Source organism: Schistocerca serialis, chromosome 9 (genome assembly GCF_023864345.2).
Source record: "Schistocerca serialis cubense isolate TAMUIC-IGC-003099 chromosome 9, iqSchSeri2.2, whole genome shotgun sequence".
In the NCBI taxonomy this organism is placed as follows: domain Eukaryota; kingdom Metazoa; phylum Arthropoda; class Insecta; order Orthoptera; family Acrididae; genus Schistocerca; species Schistocerca serialis.
In genome coordinates, this window is record NC_064646.1 from 59,203,987 (window position 1) to 59,224,158 (window position 20,172).

At 44.3% G+C, this 20,172-nt stretch overlaps 1 protein-coding gene across 1 annotated transcript in view; it reads left to right on the top strand.

The window, feature by feature from the left end:
* The first annotated feature begins 3,586 nt into the window (after positions 1 to 3,586).
* LOC126419188 (alpha-tocopherol transfer protein-like) overlaps positions 3,587 to 20,172 on the top strand; it is a 59,085-nt gene continuing 42,499 nt past the window's right edge. Inside the window, exon 1 of the mRNA XM_050086322.1 lies at positions 3,587 to 3,815. Coding sequence (XP_049942279.1) covers positions 3,737 to 3,815 — 79 coding nt within the window. The 5' untranslated portion in view covers positions 3,587 to 3,736. The remainder of the gene's footprint in view (positions 3,816 to 20,172) is intronic.

Sequence of the window (20,172 nt, forward strand, 5' to 3'; positions counted from 1 at the left end):
GGTTTTTTGAAAACATGTCTCTGTTAAAGTAATTTTGAAGCTATAACTACGAAAATTGATGTTCGGTTTCTCCGTCACAAATAAGGAAATATGTATTTAGCATTTCCTTTAAAAAAAAAAAAAATCAACCACTAAGAGATAAAATAGTGGGTGAAAGTTCTTTTTTTGGAAATTAGTCATTTTTAAATTACTTCTAAAGCATTTTAAGGCTACAACTTTGAAATTTAGTAACTTAAATCTTGCCTGGAAATGAAAAAAATACCGTACGTGTTTCAGTATTTAGTATTTTTGGAAATTCAGTCCCTAAGAGGATGAAATAGGGCATGGAAATTTTTATGAAAATACATCATTATGAAAGCATTTTTAACAGCTAAGTTCAAGAAAATTTGTAACTTGCTTCTCGGTTAGAAATTAAAAAAAATGCGTGTTCCAGCGTTTATGGATTTCAGCCCGCAAGATGGTAAAATATGAAATTTTTATGGAAATATTTGATTACGAAAGGATTTTTGAAAATAAATCTTTGAAAATTTGTATTTGTCTTCTCTGTTAGAACTGAGAAAACACGTTTTGTTGGAATTTCTACCCAAAGAGGGTGATACAGGAGACGAAAACTTTTTTGAAAATATTTCATTAGATTAAAACGTTTTTGAAGCTAAGTCTATGAAAAGTGGTATTTGACTTCTAAAGAAAGATGTGTTAGGGATGAAGTTTCTATGGAAATATCACCACAGTAACTCAAAAGGCAGGAGTAACTAAGACCGCCGACATCAGCTACCAGAATCACTTCCTGGTCGAAGTACATTCGGAAAAGACAAAGCTTCTATGGCCTTAATTAGCGTGAAAGGTTTAGAAGATGTTCCAATTTGGTTCAAAATGGTTCAAATGGCTCTGAGCACTATGGGGCCTATTTTCTAAGGTCATCAGTCCTCTAGAACGTAGAACTACTTAAACCTACCTAACCTAAGGACATCACACACATCCATGCCCGAGGCAGGATTCGAACCTGCGACCGTAGCGATCGCGCGGTTCCAGACTGTAGCGCCTAGAACCACTCGGCCACCACTGCCGGCTGCAGTTTGTGAACAACATAAAATTCGAGTAAAGAAAAACAATATAAATCTCTGCGTACCATAAGGTCTAAACGAGCGAAGCAGCGAGGGCTAAGCTAGTTTCGCAGTAATACAAAACAAGTTGCCCTTCTTTGAAATACTCTAGCAGAGGACGAATAGCTGTAGTGTAGGCAGTCTCTCAAGTAAATCTGTTGCATCTTCTAAGTGTTCTGCCAATGAAACACAGTCTTTGGTTAACCTTCCTTACAAAACTGTTTACCTGATGGTTCTAGCTTAAGTTGCTAGTAATTATATTCCAGAGGTGTTTAGTTTAACTGAGAGCTTATATATTTACGTGATTTACAATGTAACCAAAATTTAACAGATTTCTTTTAGTACATATGTGGACGACCTCACACTTTTCAACATTTAGGATCAATTGCCACTTTTCGCACCATCCAGATATCTTGTCTAAGTCCTTTTGCAATTTGGTTTGATCTGCTGATAACTTAATTAGACTATAAATGACAGCATCATCTGCAAAGGCCGCGAGGGGTAGACACGCGGTCTTGGGCGCCATGCCACGGTTCGCGCGCCTCCACTCGTCGGAGATTTGAGTCCTCCCTCAGGCATGGAAGCATCGGTGTGTGTGTGTTGTCCTTAGTGTAAGTTAGTTTAAGTTATATAAAGTAGTGTGCTAGCCTAGGGACCGATGACTTCAGCAGTTTGGTCCCATAGGAACTTATCACAAATTTCCAAAATTCCCATCTGGAAACCATCAAAGATGTCTATTCAGATTATCTCTTAAATCAATTGTACAGCCCGCATCTCGTGGTCGTGCGGTAGCGTTCTCGCTTCCCACGCCCGGGTTCCCGGGTTCGATTCCCGGCGGGGTCAGGGATTTTCTCAGCCTCGTGATGGCTGGGTGTTGTGTGATGTCCTTAGGTTAGTTAGGTTTAAGTAGTTCTAAGTTCTAGGGGACTGATGACCTCAGAAGTTAAGTCGCATAGTGCTCAGAGCCATCTTATCCGCATGGCTGTAACGGATCGTGCAGCCACGTCTCTATCCCTGAATCAACAGATGGGGACGTTTGCAAGACAACAACCATCTGCACGAACAATTCGACGACGTTTGCAGCAGCATGGACTATCACTCTGAGACCGTGGCTGCGGTTACCCTTGACGCTGCATCACAGACAGGAGCGCCTGCGATGATGTACTCAACGACGAACCTGGGTGCACGAATGGCAAAACGTCATTTTTTCTGATGAATCCAGGTTCTGTTTACAGCATCACGATGGTCGCATCCGTGTTTGGCGACATCGCGGTGAACGCACATTGGAAGCGTGTATTCGTCATCGCCATACTGGCGTATCACCCGGCGTGATGATATGGGGTGCCATTGGTTACACGTCTCGATCACCTCTTGTTCGCATTGACGGAACTTTGAACAGTGGACATTACATTTCAGATGTGTTACAAGCCGTGGCTCTACCCTTCATTCGATCCCTACGAAACCCTACATTTCAGCAGGATAATGCACGACCGCCTGTTGCAGGTCCTGTACGGGCCTTTCTGAATACGGAAAATGTTCGACTGCTGCCGTGGCCAGCACATTCTCCAGATCTCTCACCGATTGAAAACGTATGGTCGATGGTGGCCGAGCAACTGGCTCGTCACAATACGCCAGTCACTACTCTTGATGAATTGTGATGTCGTGTTGAAGCTGCATGCACAGCTGTACCTGTACACGCCATCCAAGCTCTGTTTGACTCAGTGCCCATGCGTATCAAGGCCGTTATTACGGCCAGAGGTGGTTGTTCTGGGTACTGATTTCTCAGGATCTATGCACCCAAATTGCGTGAAAATGTATTCACATGTCAGTTCTAGTATAATATATTTGTCCAATGACTACCCGTTTATCACCTGCGTTTCTTCTTGGTGTAGCAAATTTAATGACCAGTAGTGTATAATGACAGGTATAATCCACTTCACGGTGTAGTTACGACCGTGCAGAAAACATCAGGTAGTAAATTTCGTGATGCGTTTGTAGGAAGACCGTCAGATGGAGAGAAAAAGCAACTAACATATTAATGCAGCAGTTATCAGAATATCTTTACCTATGACCGTAACACCCTGTATAGATTAGTAACACCAGAGGTTCTATAACACATGGTGAACGCTCGAACACTTCTCGCGAATGCACTGAGAAAGGGAGGAATAAGAATGGAAACCATCCCATGCCACACAAAACGAGATGACTTGCGAGCCAAAGAAGCTACACCGCGCGCATAATGTTCGACCTGTCAACCCAGCGACGATGCTGCGTTAATTCTACGGAGCGATTATCCTTGACACCAGTGCCAATGTCAGCTGCACAGCTGGTTCAGAGAATTCTGCTTGCGGCTGCGGCTGTCTTTCGCTGCCGAGGCCGCCAACAAGAAGTCCTGGAATGAGCCGCAGTGACGTCACGCCAACCCGACGGCCAGCGACATTAAGTAGTTACGCGTGCCCTCCAAAGCGTGGAGTCTGAAACCGGCCGCGGTGACGACGTGTGTAGCAGGTCGACGCCTCCACGGAAGCGATCAGTTCCTCGAGCGCAACCACGTCAGCCACTCGTCTGCTGGAAGAGGACGCCGCCTGCTGGGCACTGGTTGCCTTCCGGAGGAAAGAGACGCGAGGCGGAAGATGTCGGTGCAAGGCAGGGAGGACGTGCGGCACATCAGGGAGTGGCTGGAGCATCAGCCACACCTGCCGCAGATCACGGGTGAGTTACGGGACTTTTACTCATTTGTTTAACCCGATCATATAACGGCCTTCATTGCCTCACTTACCTCAGACCGAGGTGTTACACATACAATAATATTTACATCAGAGTTACTTATGGACGCTAAAAGTTGTATGTGACAGGTCAGATATTTTCTGAAATGATTTGTCTAAACGTAAGAAACGGAGTAAATTAGAGAAACTTTCGACGCACTTCATTTGTTGCACATGGTTTCGAGCATAATTCAAAGGCGCGTCAGATGTTCCTCTAATTACTTTATTTATTTCTTTATTCTCTGCCTCGTGATGTCCTTAGGTTAGTTGGGTTTAAGTAGTTCTAAGTTATAGGGGACTGATGACCATAGATGTTAAGTCCCATAGTGCTCAGAGCCATTTGAATCATTTTTTATTTATTTCTTGTTTGACAAATAATTTCACAAAACATTTGACCGATTTTCTCCTCAAGTTCTTTCTTTTATTCTTTTATTTTCAAGGCTTGATCAGAAAATAGGCTCGATCAGAGAATATTATCTTATTGACAAGTCATTTACTTTCCTAACATCTTCTGCTCTGTAAGCGTCCTGAATTTAGTAATTGATTCGAAGGAAACCAGTTTGACAGTCAAATAGCACATCAGTGGAACTTTTTATGCACGAAATAGCCAGGCTTTGAAAGGATAAACTATTTTGCCTTCCTGGTGTCTGCTGATCTCGAAATTTCCTAAATTTAGTGCGTGATCCGATGGCAGTCAGTTTAAAAATCAAATATCACAGCAACGCGAGTTTTATTATGCAAAATAGCTACCCACTGAAGAGATCAACTTACTGACACCTCATTTGCCTTCCTATCTTCTTCTGTTCTCGAAATGTCCTGTATTTAGAACTTCTTTCTAAGAAAGCGTTTTTGACAATTACTTTCACAACAATATAACGTTTTATGCACTAAATAGCTCAGTCTTGCCGAGATAAACTTTTTGACACTTAATCTACATAGCTAGCAGCAGCTGTTCGTGAAATATCTCAATTTTTCCCTCAAATCACTACGTAAGTTTTTCTGAAGTTCCCAGATTTCTTCAAGCTGTTCATTTTGATACCCTTTGTCCATTTCCCACTCTTAGTTTCGCTATGAAAACGGATGAAAACTTACTGGCAATCTTGTTTTTACTCCACTTAGTTTTGAACAAAAATAGTAGTAATAGAATTAAAAGTGCCGTAAAACAAGTTACGTATGTATGTGATGCTACTTTGAGCAACAGTATTGACGAAGAAGTAATAGGAATAATACTACCGATGCTAGTACTGCTATTGCAACAAGAACAATAATAATAATAATAATAATAGTGACAGTAAAAGTTAAAAAGCATATGAAGGTTGTAAAAAAGTGTGGTTTTCTGACCGTACAAGTTGTGAGGAAGTTATGGGCTTTGGAAAACCAATATGCTGTGGAGGGAAGGGAGGGTAATTAGTTCTTATAGCCTAAGGAGTACGTACAGAACAAAGATATCCATATTAGTTATTTTAGTAGATATGAGTTGCTTTTTGAAGCTGGAGATTTTATCATTTCTCTGATAACTCAGGGAGATCATTTCAGAGATGGCGCTTGCTACTGAAACATACTTAGAGAAGACAACTGAGTGATGAAAAAAGAAAAAGGTATTCCTCTGACGGGAAAGAGAGTTTCGGTTGCATTGTTCAGACAAGAAGGTTAAGGTCGTCGAGAGATATGAGGGCTATATACTTCGGTAAGCTGGTAAAGGAGAGAGTTTGTGGAAACCTCTGCCTCTGCCCATCGTAACCAGGACATCTGTACGTGATGTGGTAAAATACAGTCAAGAACGTAGCCGCCCGGTGTGGCCGTGCGGTTAAAGGCGCTTCAGTCTGGAACCGCGTGACCGCTACGGTCGCAGGTTCGAATCCTGCTTCGGGCATGGATGTGTGTGATGTCCTTACGTTAGTTAGGTTTAATTATTTCTAAGTTCTAGGCCACTGATGACCTCAGAAGTTAAGTCGCATAATGCTCAGAGCCATTTGAACCATTTTTTGAGTCAAGAAGGCTAATGTCACAGATGTGTGGTACGCACGTGTGCATCACCAGTTACAAGCGCTCCGAGCTTTCCTGAAAAATTTCTTTTTGGATGACATCGTTGTATTCAACAATTGGAAGTACAAGCGTTCGTTTAAGTTTTTCTTGCAGTTGAAAAGGAAGAGCTTTATTATTTTTGTAGGGAATGGAGAGATGCATTCTTGAAAACCGTAGTCATGCGCTCAGCCCAATGTAGATTTCCATCTATTAGTACATCTAGACTTTTTGCAAAGGGAGAAAAATTTATATTTTTTCTATTTTGGATTGAAGACGATAGCGACTCCCGAAACCGGCTCTTTAACTGTCGATCACGTGCCACAACTATAGAACAATGCGTCACGTACAAAAGAAAAGATTAAGAAATAAAACGAAACTACGATAATACATTGTCCAGCAACATTGATGTGATCACCTGTCAAAAACCTAAATAACTACCTTTTGCGGACTGCTGTGATACGTGCAGGAAGAGAGTCGACGAGATTCTGGAAGGTATCGACAGTGATGTGGAGTCATGTCGACTCCAGTGCCGTGATCATCTGTGCTCGGTTTTACGGTTGGGAATTCTCGCCGCGAGCAGTCCGATCGGAGTGGTCCCACAAATTATCGATTGTGGTTAAGTCGTGGGAGTCTCGTGGCCAGGGAACAACGGTAAACTCACCCTGGTGTTCTCCGAACCACACACGAACACTGCAAACCGTGTGACCGGTTACATTGTCCTGCTTGTACACTACTGGCCATTAAAATTGCTACACCACGAAGATGACGTGCTACAGACGCGAAATGTAACCGATAGGAAGAAGATGCTGTGATATGCAAATGATTAACTTTTCAGAGCATTCACACAAGGTTGGCGCCGGTGGCGATACCTATAACGTGCTGACATGAGGAAAGTTTCCAACCGATTTCTCATACACAAACAGCAGTTGACCGGCGCTGCCTTGTGGAACATTGTTGTGATGCCTCGTGTAAGGAGGAGAAATGCGTACCATCACGTTTCCGAATTAGATAAAGGTCGGATTGTAGCCTATCGCGATTGCGGTTTATCGTACCGCGACACTGCTGCTCGCGTTGGTCGTGATCCAATGACTGACGCTGCATCACAGACAGGAGCGCCTGCGATGGTGTACTCAACGACGAACCTGGGTGCACGAATGGCACGACCACTACGGTCGCAGGTTCGAATCCTGCCTCGGGCATGGATGTGTGTGATGTCCTTAGTTTAGTTAGATTTAAGTAGCTCTAAGTTCTGGAGGAATGATGACCACAGATGTTAAGTCCCATAGTGCTCAGAGCCATTTGAACCATTTTGCACGAATGGCAAAATGTCATTTTTTCGGATCAATCCAGGTTCTGTTTACAGTATCATGATAGTCGCATCCGTGTTCGGCGACATCGCGGTGAACGCACATTGTAAGCGTGTATTCGTCATCGCCATACTGGCGTATCACCCGGCGTGACGGGGTGCCATTGGTTGCACGTCTCGGTCACCTCTTGTTCGCATTGACGGCACTTTGAACAGTGGACGTTACAATTCAGATGTGTTACGACGCTGGTTCCACCCTTCATTCTATCCCCGCGAAACCCTACATTTCAGCAGGGTAATGCACGACCGCCTGTTGCAGGTCCTGTACGGGCCTTCCTGGATACAGAAAATGTTCGACTGCTGCCCTGGCCAGCACTTTCTCCAGATCTCTCACCAATTGAAAACGTCTGGTCAATGGTGGCCGAGCAACTGGCTCGTCACAACCCGCCAGTCACGACTCTTGATGAACTGTGGTATCGAGTTGAAGCTGCATGGGCAGCTGTACCTGTACGCGCCATCCAAGCTCTGTTTGACTCAATGCCCAGGCGTATCAAGGCCGTTATTACGGCCAGAGGTGGTTGTTCTGGGTACTGATTTCCCAGGGTCTATGCACCCAAATTGCGTGAAAATGTAACCACATATCAGTTCTAGTATAATACATTTGTCCAATGAATACCCGTTTATCATCTGCGTTTCTTCTTGGTGTAGCAATTTTAATGGCTAGTAGTGTAGAAGCCATCGCTCTGAGTGGAAACAAACTGCATGTAAGGGCGGAAATGGTATCCAAGGACAGATGCATACTTGTTTTTAACAGATCTGCCAGCCAGAATGACGAGATCACACAGCGAATGCCACGAAAACATTTCCCTGACCATAACGCTCATTCCTCCGGCCTAGACAACTTGCTTTCAGACGTTTTATGCTCTAGATGCCAACGGCAATCTGTCCGATGGAGCATAAAAAGTGATTCATCCGAAAGGGCCACCTGTCACCTCTCAATGGACTTCGAGTTGCGATACCGGCGTGCAGATTCTATCCTTCCTTGCGCCGCGGGGATTAGCCGAGCGGTCTAGGGCGCTACAGTCGTGGACTGTGCGGCTGGTCCCGGTGGAGGTTCGAGACCTCCCTTGGGCATGGGCGTGTGTGTTTGTCCTTAGGATAATTTAGGTTAAGTAGTGTGTAAACTTAGGGACTGATGACCTTAGCAGTTAAGTCCCATAAGATTTCACACACATTTTACATATCCTTCGTTGCCGATGAGCAGGCTATACGCAGCAGCGTTCGCTAAACGATCATTAAGGAGACCCTGTTGTTAGCCCCTTGCTTCATCTCTGCTGGCCAGTTGCTCAACGGCTTCACGACTATTTGCCGTACATGTCTCCAAGGCCGCCGTTCACCCGTCATCTATGGCCCCTGGTGCACCATAGTTGGCTTGGTGCCGGATTGGATAGAGCCATTTTGGCATGCACTGCATTCTTCAACTACGGCAGCACGTGAACAGTTTACGAAATTAGCCGTCTCGGAAGTGCTTTCATCCTTGGCCCGAAAGCCAGTGATCGTACTATTTTCGACGTCAGATAAATCGCCGCTTCTCAGCATTACAACGACGACTGCACTGTTTTCCCGCACATGCCTCTTCTGTGAGTATTTCATCTCGGTCTGCGTGTAGTATTAACCCCTTGTAGGTTTCGCCTGTTGATTCTTTTGGTCTGTGTCGTCAAGTGCTTCTAGTTGTAACGGTACAGTAGTTTCCGCTCTATAAGCAGCAGGTTTCGCTGCTCGCTCGCACCGGGAAATAGAAACAGAGGCGGCTACGCAGCCAATTTTATTACACGACGAGGCCGGTCGCGGGTGCAACAGAATCCAAGTGGACGGGTGGAAAGAAAGGCTTCATAATGCGTATTTATATGTGTCGTGTATTATGCATTTCTTGTACGTGGATGTGAATCTGCACATGGACTTTCCTAATCCTCCTCACACCTTTCCGTAAAGCGTGGCCAAATCTTTGTTGGGAAGTAGTTCTGTAGTATAGTAGTGCCAACCTTACTCCTGGCTAGGGGATCAGAGAGACAGCACAGGCAGGTAAAAGTCAAAGAGTTTCCAGTGTCACAAGATTTGGGGTGGAGAGGTTGGTCACGGCCAAGTGGTTCGACCACCCCCTCCACCGGGGCCCAGGAAGAACTCCGGGTGCCCGCCATATTCTAGGAGTGTTACAGAAGACGGGTATGTGAGCAGACGTGCCCTCAGTGCGTCTGACTCAATGTTCACGCATGGAAGAGAGGTATTGGACATTTGTACTAATTCTTTTATTTCCAGCTTCGGATCGAGTAAGTTAATGCATGTGCTCGTTTGATTTCGGAAATTTGACCTCCTGTGTTAAAGTATCTGGTCCCCAGTTTGCCCGTTATCCTCCTCACATAGTGAATGTCCTATGTAAAATATTGGGAGACTTTGGTGGTATACATTTGGACAACGCAATTCCGTCTTACCCGTAGAAATGTGCCTGCAGATTAGTATATAATACACCAGAGCTATAAGTTGTAAAATTGTATTATCTGTAAACTGAAACAATTGGTGCTATCGCTGTAAAGTCGAGTGATAATGTTTAAAATAAATAGGTAATCAACTGTCATCAATCTTTAACATACCTTAAAAATCACAAAGAAGTCAAGTTAAAAGAATTTATTTAAAATAAAAGCTATAGAATGCAGGGACCCACACATCAGCGTGTGAGCCCTCCAGCCCCTTGCCTAGTATCGTACAGAAAGGACACGCTCTCTACGTAGCGCTCTCAAGCTCCTCTCCCCAGTTATCCGTTGAGCTATTTTGATTCAGGGCTTGACATCAACTTTCTTCTGGCGTCCCTAGGCAAGGAGGTAAGGCGGTAAACTTTCATAGTGTTTATGCGTCTTCACGATTGGCAGTTTCATGGGCAGTGTCCTCGTCTGGTGGACTCCTCTCTTTAAAGGTGGAGAAGTGCCACTGGCCGTTTGTGGCGGTCCCGGTCGTCATTGGTTTGTCCGAGTTGGTTGAGAAGTGGGTTGTCCGAAACCCAAGTCTTGTCGTAGAATTTCGCTGCTATCTGGCGAAATCTGTCGATGACTAGTGGTTCCTCCGCTGCTTCATGGAGATATGTTGCGGGGAAATATCTTGGCACATGGTATATCCTTCTGAGAGCCTTGTTTGGCAGCTTCTGCAATCGGTCAATGTGTGTTTTTGCTGGATTTCCCCAGACTGTACATGCGTAGTCCATTATTGGTCGTACACACGTTCTGAAGAGATGCAGTCCGTCTGTCGGAGGGAGCGTCGAGTTCTCGTTGATGAGTGGGTATAGTTGATCCAGTTGTAAGTAGGCTGTTTATGTTCTTATATTGGTAACGCCACCGCCACCTAGCGCTCTGTATGAAAATCACTGGCTGTGCTGTGTGCAGTCTGTGGCTGGGTGGCATTGTTGGAATTTGCTATTGTAGTGTTGGGCAGTTGGCTGTTAACAGCGCGTAGCGTTGCGCAGTTGGAGGTGAGCCGCCAGCAGTGGTGCATGTGGGGAAGTGAGATGGCGGATTTTTGAGAGCGGATGATCTGCACGTGTGTCCATCAGAAACAGTACATGTGTAAGAATGGATGTCATGAACTGCTATATATATTATGACTTTTGAACACTATTAAGGTAAATACATTGTTTGTTCTCTATCAAAATCTTTCATTTGCTAACTATGCCTATCAGTAGTTAGTGCCTTAGTAGTTTGAATCTTTTATTTAGCTGGCACTAGTGGCGCATGCTGTATTGCAGTAATTCGAGTAACGAAGATTTTTGTGAGGTAAGTGATTCGTGAAAGGTATAGGTTAATGTTAGTCAGAGCCATTCTTTTGTAGGGATTATTGAAAGTCAGATTGCGTTGCGCTAAAAAAATATTGTGTGTCAGTTTAGTGCTGATCAGAATAGGTAAAGAGCGAAATGTCTGAGTACGTTCAGTTTTGCTCAGCTGTTTGAAAATCAAATAATGTAAGAGATTTATCAGCGCAGTAATTCAATATTTTTTCTAAGGGGACGTTTCACAGTCTCTGAGACGATTTCCGCCAGACTGCGTCTATGTGTTTCTTCCAGGTGAGTCCTCTATCAAGTATGACTCCCAGATACTTTGCAGAGTCAGTCCACTGAATATTGGTGCCGTAGAGCTGTACATTCGGTATCACCGGACAGCGTCTTTTAGTGAGCAGCAGAGCTTGGCTTTTAGTGGCGTTGAAACCAATTCTCTTCTTCGTTGCCCTGCTTTCTAGGTCTGAGCAGGCTTCTTGCAGTCTTCTGTGGAGGGTATCTGGTCGTCGACTCCTCGTGATGAGTGCTGTATCGTCAGCGTATATCGCTCGGCGGATACGTGGTGTCTCTGGAATATCTGCAGTGTAGACACTGTAAAGGGTGGGGCCCATTACAGAACCCTGCGGTACTCCTGCTTCAACAGGTCGCTCCGTAGACAGTGCACCGTCCAGTCTGACCTTGAATGTCCTGCCTTTGAGGTAACTTCTTAGCAGCTCGATGTATGCTGTTGGTATGTGCACTGTTTTCCCAATCTCTCCGTCGCGCTTTATATACGCTAGACTTCTAGTGGTGCCACCTACCTCCTGTGAGCGATTCTTGCTAGTTGACGTCCAACATAGGCGGTGGTCACATTTATATGACAGGACCGTGTACTAATAAATACGAGGCCTGTCTAAAAAGTATCCGACCTCTGGCCAGAAAAAATGTTTCGAATACCTGACGGAGTTGGGACCCTAATCCGCTTCAAAGTAGGTCCCTTTTGCTAGCACACACTTGTCCCACCGATCCTTCCACTGCTGGAAACACCTCTGGAAGTCTCCTTTTGGACTGGTGTTCAGCGCCGTCGTCGTGTTCCGCATTATCCCTTCTCTACTCTCAAAACGGGATCCTTTCAGTGGCGTCTTCAGTTTTGGAAACAATCTGGAGTCGCAAGGAGCCATGCCTGGAGAGTAGGGAGGTTGGCGAACTGCTGTAATTCCATATTTGGCCAAGAAATTTTGGATCAAGTAGGATGAATGTGCGGGATTGTTGTCGCGATGCAGTTGCCATTTTTGCGACGAACTGCGTCACGGAGTCGCCGGAGAACATCTTGATAGTATTCCTTTGTCACTGCTGTCCTTCCGGTGCGTATTCGTGATGCACAATTCCACGAACATCAAAGAAGGCAGTCAGCATCACTTTGATTTTGCTTCGCACTTGCCGCACTTTCTTCGGCCTCTGAGACTCGGGATGCTTCCATTGCGACGACTGTCTTTTTGTTTCTGGGTCGTACCCGTGCACCCGTGACTCATCTCCAGTTATCACGGTGTTCAGAAACCCAGGATCAGTGTTGGTGGTGTCCAGATGGTCCCGTGCAATGTCAAAACGGAGGACTTTTTGTTCCGGGGACAACAACTTGGGCACGAATTTCGCAGCCACTCGTTGCATGTTCAAATGATCACGCAAAATTGCATGTGCAGAATCTTTACTCACTGCAACCTCTTATGCAATCTCCCGCACGATCAAACGACGATCTGCCGTCACCAAATTTTGCACCCTCTCAACAACAGCTGCACTCCGTGGTCACTCTCCGCTGATGTGCGGCCATTTCTGAATCGGTTGAACCGCTTCTTAATTTGACTTACACCCATCGCATCTTCTCTAACCACCTGCTGAATCTTACGAATTGTTTCGCTTTGAGAATCACCAAGCTTTTGACAAAATCTGATGCAGTATCTTTGCTCAACACGTTCAGTCATCTTGAGACGAACACGTCGTGTAGCACATCACTCAGCGACCGACGGGCAGTGAGTGACGCGCTGAAAGGCGAGGACAATTCACGCAGGCACATAAATGTCTCTTTCTTTACTGTGTACAGTGGCACAACGCTATCATCTCTATTTTGCGCTGGAAAATCAAAGGTCGGATACTTAGACCTCGTACTATCAAGTTATAGCAAGTGAACATTCAGTTTGCTTATTAATATCACAGGTCCATCAGAGCTCTGCGTTTCAGGGATCTTAACCGTGCAGTAGCATTTGGAGAGACCTGTCGTTCCAATCCCTTCGAAATGTTCTTATTGGAAATCCATTAATAAGGTGTTTGGTATTTGTTCCATTGTGCCACAGTCACATCTGAGCTCTGTACAGCATTCCATGCGTCTGAGGCGGCTACAGGATTTTCTTTATACAGCGTGGTTGCTTAATTTGAATCTCCCGGCCGTGTCCGGCAAACATGTCCAGCGCTATTCTAAATCGCAAGGAGCGAGCTGGTGGACGCTGTTGAGGCCCCATACAGTGTTTCTAGATTCATCATGGCGTTTTGAAGGTGAGAAAAAATGCACTGACTCGACAGTCGCTAGGGACTGATCTACAGCACATCTTACACCATCCTCGGTGAGTTACCTGCTGTCGCCCGAGACGTGAGATGCTATATTAAAGAAGGCAAGAAGCCAGGGAACTTGTGTCGAGTGCCTGTGTCAACTCTTGCTGTGTCGCACAGCTGGCCATTAATCTTGACATAACTGCATGTAGACCGCAGAGGAACATAGTATTCGCCAATACTGGCACGGTGCTGCTGCGTGTAATTTGTCTGTTTGTGCTCCGCAGCTTGTTCCAGTCAGCTTTATAATAATGTTGTTTCTAGTTTTCAGTTTTGTTGTCCGCTTATTTCAATATGTTTTTAAATGCCAGAAACCTTTGTAGTTTTGAGCCTAGATATTTAGGATGAGGATTGTGGTTTATCCGTGCTGCGCAAGCGTCGGTACCTTAATTCTTGTCGTCTTCTTTGTTTTCCGACCTCTTTTTTCAGCAGTCGCAGTTATAAAAGTTATATAACTGCGTACAGGAGACTGCGGTCCGCAGCGTCACCAAGCGCAGGAACTGCGTCGCGTCACGCTGCGCTCTAACGTGCGCAGGACCATTCAGTTGTGTGGATCGCAAAAACTCACCGTGAGTCACCCAGCGTCACCTCACGGGTTACTGCGAGGCTCACGGTGATTCTGGCTGTTGGTAGTTCGAAATGGAGGAAAAGCTAATTGAAGTCGTACGTGTTCGCAAAGTTCTGTATGATACAAGCCATGAAGATTACTTGAAAACGAAGCTGAAAGCTTCGTTGTTAATATTCTACATTGACATTGTTAAAACTCTGTAGCAAATTTTCGCGATGTGCTCTGTCCTGGTTAAATGTTCATCAAAAAAAGACGCCTAGGTCCCTTACAATATCACTCCTTACTAGCGTGTAGCCCTCCATATCTACCAGTGAAAACGGAATAGATGGATTTAACCATGTCTTTGATATCAATATAGAATCGAAACTATCGTCCGATTGCATTTCTGATATACACTTATACAAATTTTATAACGGGGAACATTGTTACGAAAAATCGTGAAAAATTACATGTATACAGGGTGTTACAAGAAGGTACGGCCAAACTTTCAGGAAAAATTCCTCGCTCACAAAGAAAGAAAATATGTGATGTGGACATGTGTCCGGAAACACTTACTTTCCATGTTAGAGCTCATTTTATTACTTCTCTTCAAATCACATTAATCATGGAATGGAAACACACAGCAACAGAACGTACCAGCGTGACTTCAAACACTTTGTTACAGGAAATGTTCAAAATGTCCTCCGTTAGCGAGGGCAACCACCCTCGGTCGCATGGAATCCCTGATGCACTGATGCAGCCCTGGAGAATGGCGTATTGTATCACAGCTGTTCACAATACGAGCACGAAGAGTCTCTACATTTGGTACCGGGGTTGCGTAGACAAGAGCTTTCGAATGCCCCCATAAACGAAAGTCAAGAGGGTTGAGGTCAGGAGAGCGTGAAGGCCATGGAATTGGTCCGCCTCTACCAATCCATCGGTCACCGAGTCTGTTGTTGAGAAGTGTACGAACACTTCGACTGAAATGTGCAGGAGCTCCATCGTGCATGAACCATATGTTGTGTCGTACTTACCTTCCTTCAATTGGGCCAACTGGCAGTGAATCGAGGAAGTACAGTACATACTGACGAAGCTAAAATGAGCTCTAACATGGAAATTAAGCGTTTCCGGATACATGTCCACATAACATCTTTTCTTTATTTGTGTGTGAGGAAAGTTTGCTGAAAGTTTGGCCGTACCTTTTTGTAACACCCTGTATAGGTTATATATAATATATTAAAGAAATAGGCCGGCCGGAGTGGCCGTGCGGTTCTAGGCGCTACAGTCTGGAACCGTGAGACTTCTGCGGTCGCAGGTTCGAATCCTGCCTCGGGCATTGATGTGTGTGGTGTCCTTAGGTTAGTTAGGTTTAAGTAGTTCTAAGTTCTAGGGGACTGGTGACCTCAGAAGTTAAGTCCCATAGTGCTCAGAGCCATTTGAACCATTTTTAAAGAAATAGGTACCTAAAAGCCATCCTGTATTAGAATGCAACATTGTGTCAAGATTTCAAAGCAATCAGTCAAGAGCTTTCGGAGGTTAGTGGCTATACACAAAGCAACAGAACATTTTTATATAGAGAGATATATGTTAATCATAATAGCTTACCTTAAAAAACACAGCTACTTTCTCCTTGGTTCCAATCGGCCTTGTAGCGTTGCATCCCTGTCCGTCAGTTTCATACTTGATGAGACCATGCTCTTCTTGGAATTGATCACGGGTTAATCTAAAATAGTTCGTGAATTTTTCATCATCAAATTCCTTAGTTAAAGCGAATTCCCCATGACTTAGTCTTCTTTTCATGTACGCACTTTTTTCTGCTTTTTGTTTCATCAAAGCGATGTAACACACCGTTTCGAACTCAAACTAAGAATCGGAATCCGATTCTGAACTTCCATCTATTAACATAGCAGAAGTAGTCGCCATCTCTGCCAGAGGCAAAGTTCCTCAGCAAACTGCGTATTGAAACTGCGATCCAACTTGCGATGATTGTCGGCGTGACTCAGGCTGCTGAGAGGAATTTGGCGTGAGGCCCCCCTCCCCCCCCCCCCCCCCCCCCCATCGTCGGCCACACGGACCTGCGTCTCATCTTGCGGCCCGCCTAAATATGTTCATGTTTTTGTTTTGTGAGGAACCACAGATATCTTGCTATTGCGTGTGCTTTGTTTTACTGTTATGGGATGCATTTGTCTCTTCTTTGTTTCGGTAGTAGCGGGAGCGTCTGCTGTTGCTCTATTTGTGTGTACGTTTTGATCTTTTTTTAAGTAACTGGGGACGATTGTCCTTGTACATGTGTATTTGTGTGAGGGATCTTACATGTCTCATCTACTGTGTGTGTCAATCATTGTTTTGCCATAGTACATTGGGGGTGGGGGTGGGGGTGGGGGGGATCTAGGGTGGGGATGTTGCCTAGTTTGTCGTATTATTGTGTGGTGTCTAGGGGGTTTGTTTTTTGTCTACGATATGTTCTATTAGTTTAAATATGGTTTGCGTGGTGATGTTTGTCTAGTCATTAATTATGTACTTCTTCTCTATTGTTGCTTTTCAGATTTGGAAGTTCCCTTGTAGGTCAGGAGTTGTTCCTTGTTACTGAATCTGACTATTTTCATGCCCTTTTCTACTGCGGTATGGTGATGGTTTTCTTGCCGGAGGTGTTCTGAAAATGCTGAATGATGCTCCTTTACGTTCTTTATACCTTATTCGCATCCCTCAATAGCAAAACAAAACATACGAAATGGCAAGATGGCAGTGGTGCCTTACAAGACAAAACGTGAATATACAGGGCTATTACAAATGATTGAAGCGTTTTTATAAATTCACTGTAGCTCCATTGGTCACGACACACTACAGATACATAGAAAAACTCATAAAGCTTTGTTTGGCTGAAGCCGCCAGAGCGCTCGAGAGCGCAGTGAGACAAAATGGCGACAGGAGCCGAGAAAGTGTATGTCATGCTTGAAATGCATTCACATCAGTCAGTCAGTGCAACGACACTTCAGGACGAAGTTCAACAAAGATCCACCAACTGCTAACTCCATTCGGCGATGGTATGCGCAGTTTAAAGCTTCTGGATGCCTCTGTAAGGGGAAATCAACGGGTCGGCCTACAGTGAGCGAAGAAACGGTTGAACGCGTGCGGGCAAGTTTCACGCGTAGCCCGCGGAAGTCGACGAATAAAGCAAGCAGGGAGCTAAACGTACCACAGCCGACGGTTTGGAAAATATTGCGGAAAAGGCTAAAGCAGAAGCCTTACCGTTTACAATTGCTACAAGCCCTGACACCCGATGACAAAGTCAAACGCTTTGAATTTTCGGCGCGGTTGCAACAGCTCATGGAAGAGAATGCGTTCAGTGCGAAACTTGTTTTCAGCGATGAAGGAACATTTTTTCTTAATGATGAAGTGAACAGACACAATGTGCGAATCTGGACGGTAGAGAATCGCATTCGTGCAGCAAATTCGCAATTCACCAAAAGTTAACGGGTTTTGTGCAATCTCACAGTTTAAAGTTTACGGCCCCTTTTTCTTCTGCGAAAAAAACGTTACAGGACACGTGTATCTGGACATGCTGGAAAATTGGCTCATGCCACAACTGGAGACCGACAGCGCCGACTTCATCTTTCAACAGGATGGTGCTCCACCGCACTTCCATCATGATGTTCGGCATTTCTTAAACAGGAGATTGGAAAACCGATGGATCGGTCGTGGTGGAGATCATGATCAGCAATTCATGTCATGACCTCCACGCTCTCCCGACTTAACCCCATACGATTTCTTTCTGTGGGGTTATGTGAAAGATTCAGTGTTTAAACCTCCTCTACCAAGAAACGGTGCCAGAACTGCGAGCTCGCATCAACGATGCTTTCGAACTCATTGATGGGGACATGCTGCGCCGAGTGTGGGAGGAACTTGATTATCGGCTTGATGTCTGCCGAATCACTAAAGGGACACATATCGAACATTTGTGAATGCCTAAAAAAACTTTTTGAGTTTTTGTATGTGTGTGCAAAGCATTGTGAAAATATCTCAAATAATAAAGTTATTGTAGAGCTGTGAAATCACTTCAATCATTTGTAATAACCCTGTATTCAGTGTTAGTGCAAGTGCTGGGTGCAAAAATCTTCCACATAAGTGTGGCATAACAGAAGGAATGACTTAAGCACCGAAAAAACCGTGAGTAAATAGTACTGTTTGTAGTAGTAACTTAAAACAAGAGAATTGTTCATGGTCTAACAAACAAAATTGTAAGAAAAAAACATATTGTTACCATGACAATTGAAGATGCTTTAGAGTGAAACGAAAGGCGTTTGGTCTTACTGAGACATTCATTACAGTCGCAAAATATGGTATTTTGCCTATATAACTTGTGTACTTTGATTATGGTGTTATAGTAGAACATATTGTCGGTATATTTGCTCGTGGCAATGTTGCAATTTTTTGCTTCTTCGAGGCCCATGTACTACTTGACCGCGATATTATTGCACTAGGTCTCCCGTGGCCGTTACCAAATGCATATGATGAGAGGAAACAAGTGCAGTGTTGATTAAGGAAAACGCATAGCGATGTGAATGCTTTGAGGATACTTGCGTGTTATTAAATGATTCAGCGTACCCTTCTGAAACATCGCGACAGGAACTCACGGCAAGCCGAGGGAATCGCCCTCACGCCCAGGTGCAATAATACGGTATTCTTCAAGGGAATATCTGATCTGCAGTGCTCGCTGGCTACTGTTAGCTCGCGGGGACATTTTCGGTATCCTGTGGTAACGCTCCCGTTGGCTAACCTGGGTTGCTGGTGCGAGCTCAGACCACGCCCACAGGAACAACCGCTTGTCTCTCCAGCACTACTGCCTCTGTCAGTCAAGAATTATACACTGTCAGCCTCCTGGTTCGTAAACGCATGAGGTTATACTTTCCGTGAGTGTATCAGACGTTTTTTTGCTAACGTGAATAATTTGATTACACATTGATATTAAGCTAGGTTCGTTCAAATGATACGGTGTTTGTGCAAAAGGCAAAAAACTTCTATACTGTGCTGTGCAAGTCGTTTGGGAAGAAGGGTAACACCGAACGTCACTTCAAAACGATTGCTCATTGGCTTCTGTTCCAGGGAAAGAAGAGGCAAGGCAGCTAAAATCCAAATTTAATGTTCAACAATCAGCTTTTTTAAAAACAGTAAAGAACAATAAAGCAGTAACTGAGGCGTTATTCCGAGATTAAAAAACTGTTGCATAGAACAAGAAATTATATAAAGACAGCGCATTAATCAAAACCGCATTTTAAGAAACTGCAGGTTCATTATTTCATACTTTCAAAAATAAGATTTAATTAAAACACATTTCTTTTTTACTAGAAATGTAACTTTGCAGGCAATAAACTTATTAAGATTTTTTAAAAACCTATTTATTTCTGGCCTAGTTTCTTTCAACAGATCGCAGTAGGATCTAAAAGCGCCATAATAGGTCAGAAGTTTGACCGCTGGCCAAAAGTGTCCTTTTATTTGTCGCGCCCTTTTTTGAAGAACAGCACTGCACTGTGCTTAAGAAACTCGATTCGCATTTAGGAGCAGTTGGTTTCAAACTCCCATCCTGCCATTCAGGGTCAGATTTTCAGTCCTTTCCCTAATGACTTCGATGTAAAACAGGGCTGGTTTTAGTAGAAAAGGGTATGGACGATTTGTGTCCGAATCTTCGACCAATCCGCTGTCTCTACTGACTCGATGTCGCCGGAAAGTTAAAAGCTAGTCTTCCTTCTTTTCAAACTTTCTTGCTCCCGTCGTAATTAAGACGGGGAATAATTACTCTCTGAACGTCTTGATCTATTACACAAACTCTTCTATCTCGTTCAACATTTTGTGTAGCTGGAGATGTTGAGAACTTTGATTACACATTCATTTCGCAGTCCACCATAACTGTTTATCTGTGCTCAAATCAAACGTAAACAGCCCCGTACTACCATACCACTAACAACAAATATTCTAATGTCCCCATTACAAAGTCTGGTAAACATAATTCGTTTCAAAAGCGCCTTTTTGTG